Here is a 6,677-nt window from a genome sequence, read left to right as displayed (position 1 = left end):
TGATTTATTTGTTTATGGCGTTTGTCGTTGTCATGTGCCTTCTCGCGACGTGCACGCACCGGATTGATGGAGAAGTCGCAATGGTTAAGATAGAACCAAAATGTACTTGACTTGGTTGCCTCTTTTATGGCCACTTGCAAATATGACAATTAAAATGTCAATTCAAGTAAAACATCTTTTCTTTTAAGACTGAATTGAACAGATTGGTTCTTTAAAAAAAATAATTCAGTGATGATTGAAAACGTGTAAAAGACCATTCGTAATACCTTTATCATTTCTCAAGTACCTTGATATCAAATTTGAAACCTTAATCATATTACTCAATACTACAATGACAATATCATCAGGAAAGTTTGTTAAACATTAATGAACTTATGAAAACATGGCATACCATTACTAAGTTCTTCAAATATGAATAGCTTAGCTTAGATATGCGCATTGTGCTCAAAACGTACTAGGTATATTTCAAACTGTAAGGCAAACATACATGTCAATAATTTGCTTTGATAACGTATGAGTTGACAAATTGGTACTGCGATGACTATACATGTGTTGAATACGAGGTAAATGAAGATAAAATAGTTTTATTTGTTAAAGCTGCATTTAATAAATATCATAAAAACAGAAATAGCGACATTTCAATAATAAATTGAGTTTCATATCGACTCCAGATCTTATTTTGGTGTCCAGACAACCGAAACGAGTTTTTAAGCATCAAACATTAAAATATGCAACCTCCTTGTGGCGAAAAGGAAGTACAATTTCTGTTTGCAAGAGAAACTCCGCCTTCGGATAATCCGTACATCAATATTGAATCAACAAGCAAGACTATAAGTAGCAGTCCTAACATAACAGTATATTTCTGCATTGTAACGGATGTTTTCATACAAATTAAATCTTTTTTAATGAGATGATTACTTTTTTTCTTAACGCCAGGTCTAATGCACCTTGAAGCTTAAACTGTTTGCTGTGTTCGGGATAGCAACTTTAATACTGTGACGTAGCGCATACACGAGCGGATAATAGTTTTCATGTGCGTGATAAAATTCGTATACCAACTTTAGTGTTACTGTGGGGTTTTCCGTTTAAAATTGTAATTTATGAACAATATTTGATGAGATTTACAACATACTGTTAAAAAGGTTAATAAAACTGTAGAATGTTTGGTTTTTAGGCCGACGGCTCAATATTTTTAAATATTTATTTAATGCAGCTTTAAGGTGTTATTCATAACATATAACAGTCAAGATGAACTTTGCTATGTATTCATGTTTCCTTAACTAACTCTGCTTTATGTTCATGTTTCCTTATCATTGCCGGTTTAACACATATACAAGTGTCATACACATGTAATTAAATAATAAGGATATAAGCAAAGCAGTATAATGTCTGTAAAGTATTAAGAATCTGTTTTGATATACGGTACTCGTCAAACCTCAGGCCATAAAAGTGCGGATTTTCTCTCGAATCACTCTGTGACAAACTGGACACGTGTCGAAAGGATCTGCACATGTCATGCATAATTCATGGTGCGCGCATGGTAAAAACAATGCATTGACAGTGTTTTTACGACATATCATGCAATAAACAATACTTTTAAGCCGCTGATTTTCCTCCAAAGGTGTTTCTGAAAATATGTATATCATTGCGTTAATTATGTGTCTCAGAAGAAGAAGTCGAATACAATACAACCTAAAAGTAACACGTATTACAATGTATAATATTTCAGTGAAAGCATATTTGACAATTAATATTAAAATTAACTTAGAAAAATCAAACAATTGTAGTGTTCCTGTCCCTAAAATATTTCTGTATTGTAAACATAAAAAACATATTCTTACTTACCATTTGCCATTGATGTTTGTCTATTATTCGATTTCCTTTCTCTTATTATATCTATTAAATCAATAATCTCCTCTACTGTAGGCTTCTCTTTTCCTGAAATAGATAAAAGAGTTACAATTCATTCAAATCGTCTTAACGTGTAAAGCAATCCAATCCGTTTTAAAAATGTAATAAGATTTCAGTGAGCATTTGTTTACAACAAAATAAATGTTTAAAATAGGAATTTCTTTTACCTCGATCTAAAAGTTCATTTATAGATTCTTTCATAATGTCTTCTTTGTAGCCCATTTCCAGTAAATCTGTTTTATGCTGACTCATAATAGCTTCAAAAGCTGATTCTTTAATTCTTAAAAGTTCCATGGCTGGAGATATATCTTCTCCACCACCGCTTGCTCCGAATTCCTTTCCAATGAAAATTGAACAATTCAGACTTATGTTATTGGATTAGTTTGTCTTAAGATAGCTAAATGTATGCGCCATTGGAGAGAATATTTGTAGCAAGTACAGTTTAGTTGAGCATTACTGCCTATTATATGTTACTGATATAAAAATGTTACATATGACAGTCATTTCAGTTCATGTATCTTTATGTATCATATTATTAAAATGGGGTAGAGATTAAACGAAATTCAAACAAAAACAATCATATACATGAAGGTAAAATGAAATGTTTACCACTCTGATATTAACATGGAAGATGGAATAAACCTTACATTAAAAATAAATCAAAACATATTAATATGCTTTTTTATGCTAAAAATTATTCAGACTTGCCTGGTTTTCAACAGACGCCTGAACTAAAGCTATAAATTGTTCTCCCTTCTGTTCCAAAGCAAATGGACAAGCGGGGAACCAACGACAATGTTCTGTCCAAGGATCGTCTTCAGCATCCCAACGTCGTAAACCTCCATCACAAGCAAAACAACGGACTTGATCTTCGCAACCTACGCGTTTGTCAAACGAGAGAATATTGTCCATAGATTGACAGAAATAATGACTCTGATCGAGGCAGACTTTTAAAAATAAACCTTTCTTTGATATCATTAATTAAACCTGCTGGTATAGATATACAAATATAGACTATAAGGCATTTATCTAAGATAAATCAAATTGAAAAATAATACAGCAGATGTAATGAAACATAAGTGAAGCTTAATAGAAATGCGTTACAAATGTCATTTCAGATTAGAATTTATAATTGAAACTACCAAAAGATTTGACCATAAATTTTACTTCACAAAATAATTAAATTCTTGTCAATGTCGCTTTGGTATTTTTTGATAACATAAACTAAATATTAGTATATTGTCTTTGTCTTACCAGTGTAATAAAGACCTGCATCGGCTAACTGTTGTGGAGTTTGTATCATATGTTCTGGCCAGTTTGTAAAGGATCTAAGACGGGCTTCTAATGTTTGGTATTCAGGGTGTCGGATCTCAGATCTCGTTACTGTCCCGTTTTGTCTTTCTAAAACGACATACATTAGAAATGTTTGCTAGAAGAATATATGGGCAATGAATGACAAATTTGTATTATTGAATTTTCTTTGCTTTCTAAAACGAAAGAAATTTAAAACGGAAATAAACGATTAGTGAATTTGAACTGTTTTTTTAACATCCACCATAGGGTACTTCACTTCACAAATACTGTTTTCGCAATTGGGGCATTTTGAATAGACATTTTATCGAGACTGGAATTATACCAAATTGAACGTTTTTTTTCCGTGAATTATTACTGATAGCCTTTTAATAACCTAATTCTAATTAGCATTCAGTAAGTCGTCATACAATATTCCTTTTATCCAGATATACGTTAATTTTGTTTTAAATCTATTATAAAAGATAAATAATAAACTATCATGCCATCATTTTACACCATCGAAATTATTTTGATTACATGATATACAAGATGGCATGTAATAAACAATATTATTAGTAAAAACATAATTCAAGTTTTGATGACTACAAATAATTTATTTATAGAAAAGATAAGAAAACATAAATGCTTGATTGGTAAAAAATTGCAACTAGCCCAAGTTAAATTCCATACAGATATCTATCATTTTCTCAAAGAAAATATTTGTGAAACGTAGATTAAGCAGTCGATATGCCATTTAATAGCACTCTTCTTTATTTTGCGATAGGGAAACATCAATTATTTTTTGGTTTGCCCTATAATGAAAATGAAAGCCGCACAAGATGTTATTATGCCAGTAGAGAAAGATGTATATGACAAAACCTGGCTTTAATTTTGATTTAGAGGTATTATTTCGATGTAATTTTTCATTGAATATCAGTTGAAGATCAGTTAAATCAATTTGAACTTTGATAAAAAAATCAAAGAAGTAACATAGATAGTTAATTGGAATATAAATATTGATACAGATTCAGTGAAACAATGCATGGTGTACTTACGAGCCCATTGTTGTTGACGATTGTATTCAGGGTCAATAGCTTGAAGACGTTCCTGAAGTATATACAATAAGATTTAGAAAAATAAACAGTTTAAATATCAATTAATTGTTTTTCAAAAAACGTTCTCTCGCACATATTGACTTTTTTTGTAATACTACACAGTGACATAACGACAGTTACCTCCATCAAAACTATTAATAACGAGTCACTTTGATAAATTTACATATATGAGTTAACATAAATGTTAAAATAAAGACAAAATTTCCCTCACCTTGTACCTTGTCAGAACTTCCTCACCTAGAAGCTCTGGGAGAAAGGGACAGTTTTTAGAATGCCGAACATGCTCTAGCATTGGATCGTCATCTTCTGAAAAGTCTTTGAGTCCGATACCACATTGGAAACAACGAACCAGATCACTATCATCTGATATGTACATAAATATTGAATGTATAATGTTTAATGAAACATGTACCATATTCCTTGATATGTGTAAATGTATGAAGTTTTAATAATGTTAACTTCTATGTCATTGTGTCACATACAAATTGAAAGATAAACAATCTCACTTACAATGGCTTTATCAGGAGATACTACCGGTACTTCCTAAACAATATATTCTATTATTTACATTTCATGTGAGATAAAAACTGTTATGGCTTTTATATTTCAATTTCCGGAATGAAAAGAACTATAAAGACTGCAATGTAATAGGTCGAACTTAAAAAAGCGGGTTGGTTACGTCTAGTATTAAGAACAATTTTTTGCATTAATTATTTACAAATTGCAACCACTGACCTCAACAGACTAAACATATTTCAACAACTACTTACTTGTGAAGAAAAACCCAGCTTCACTAAGAGTGGTTGGCTCTGGACGTCTGTGAGTCCATCTCGCATATGACACAAGCCTCTCAGCGTAGTTGTCATAACTTGGATATTTTGCAGAAGGTCGTGGTCTTCGTTGAGGTGTATTATTTGTTTCTCTGGCAAGAAGGTGTGTATTGTTAAGTCCTAGGGCGCTATAATTGTTACGATAATGATGTATACTTGATTCCTGACCAATAACAAACGTAGTACCACTATTAAAGGGAAGCGAATGATCAGTGGATATTACTTGTTCACTGTGAGATTCGTCAAATCCGTGCTCATCACTTGCATGTACTGGTTGATTATATTGTCCATGAAATGATGGACCTATTGGATAAATCTTTTTTATTTCTCGTGGAATAAGACACGGTAATTTTTGAAGCGGAGTAAGATATTGAAAAAGAATAGGAACTTTTTTTAGGCTGCGAAATATTTTCTTTTTTGTATTCGTAAGCGAAAGTTTTTCTTCACTTTTTAACCACTTTTCCTCATCTTTGATTTTACGGAAATCGATTCCTTTGCTCTGACAGTTGCACTCACGTACCATAGGTCCCACGAAACTTTTTGTTTCACAATTTTCGCACATGTCAAAAGCTTGAGTAATATTTTCTGATCTTGTTAGCTCATCAAAATTTACGATCGTTATAAATGCTTTGATTCGTTCTTCGTGTAGGTGTTGGAAAATTGATCCACAGTACAGATTATTGGGTATTATCTGTATCTTTCCCATTTCATTTCGATATGTTATGAAAACTTCGTATAAAGCACATACATCGTGCATTTCTGACAAGTTCTTTATATGCTTGTCTGGAACATTTTCTAAAGCCGTCCGATAAGTGCTATGTTTGTTTAGATAAACAAAAATCTTACCATTGTCAAAAAGAACAATACCGTCCTTAAATCTTTCAGTTATAGCTTCAATAGATATAAGAACGGAGCATTTATCATTATTGACTGCTATAACTTCAACAATGTCAACTGTTCTTGGCTCTGCTTTTGATTTTGAATCGCAGTTATTATGCAATGATCGAGACTGGCGACGTCTGATGGAACTATTTTTGTTCAACGTAACTCTAGACATTCTGCCAATCCAATCGCGCTGACATAAATTTGTTTAACTGTAATATTAGTTTTGTGTCACCATCTCTTCCCTTTTGTCATTTTTCCATCCTCATACATCTGCTATAAACATAAGAACAAGATTATTTTTTCCTTAGAAATTAACCATTTAATTCGATTCATTTTGTGTTAGTCCTAGTAGTTAAAATGGACACATATTTGTGATTAGGGTAACTATTTGATTTATCTCCTGAAAATATGAGTAGTTCAATATCTTGTTTATATCACCCTTTATTATATCTTCAAACAGGCTCTATTGAAAGTAAAAAGATTTCGATATGCTAACCTACCTGCTTCATTACATACATCAATTATGTATGTTTATTTCAGAGAACAATGTTTCAAAATTGTAGCTTTTTTAACATATGTTGCTTTAAGAGAAAGATTGTTTCAAGTGAAATAAAATCACTTGGTTTCAAAGTATCAGGTTGAA

At 31.8% G+C, this 6,677-nt stretch overlaps 1 protein-coding gene across 1 annotated transcript; it reads right to left on the bottom strand.

Annotated features, from left to right (window-relative positions):
* Positions 1-218: 218 nt before the first annotated feature.
* On the bottom strand, positions 219-6,275 carry LOC132743983 (baculoviral IAP repeat-containing protein 3-like). The gene is made up of 8 exons (XM_060732581.1): positions 5,090-6,275; positions 4,531-4,682; positions 4,260-4,311; positions 3,166-3,312; positions 2,620-2,789; positions 2,079-2,247; positions 1,846-1,938; positions 219-1,627 (listed from the first exon to the last, which is right to left on the bottom strand). Exons 1-8 carry the CDS (start codon positions 6,204-6,206, stop codon positions 1,437-1,439), a joined length of 2,091 nt encoding a protein of 696 aa, XP_060588564.1. The 5' UTR covers positions 6,207-6,275; the 3' UTR covers positions 219-1,436.
* Between the last annotated feature and the right edge of the window lie 402 nt (positions 6,276-6,677).

The sequence above is a fragment of the Ruditapes philippinarum genome, unplaced genomic scaffold (assembly GCF_026571515.1).
Source record: "Ruditapes philippinarum isolate M1 unplaced genomic scaffold, ASM2657151v2 ctg108_1_1_1_1, whole genome shotgun sequence".
NCBI lineage: Eukaryota > Metazoa > Mollusca > Bivalvia > Venerida > Veneridae > Ruditapes > Ruditapes philippinarum.
Note: the sequence above shows the minus strand (reverse complement) of the source record. Positions and strands in the feature narration are given on the sequence as shown.

Bases quoted from the DNA above. Each gene is read 5' to 3' on its own strand.
- LOC132743983 (XM_060732581.1), bottom strand. From the start codon at position 6,206: ATGTCTAGAGTTACGTTGAACAAAAATAGTTCCATCAGACGTCGCCAG. The intron at 4,312-4,530 runs GTGAGGGAAATT...TATATACTTCAG, and splicing joins AAGTTCTGACAAGGTACAAG to GAACGTCTTCAAGCTATTGA. The intron at 2,248-2,619 runs GCAAGTCTGAAT...TTCATTGGAAAG, and splicing joins AGGCGTCTGTTGAAAACCAG to GAATTCGGAGCAAGCGGTGG.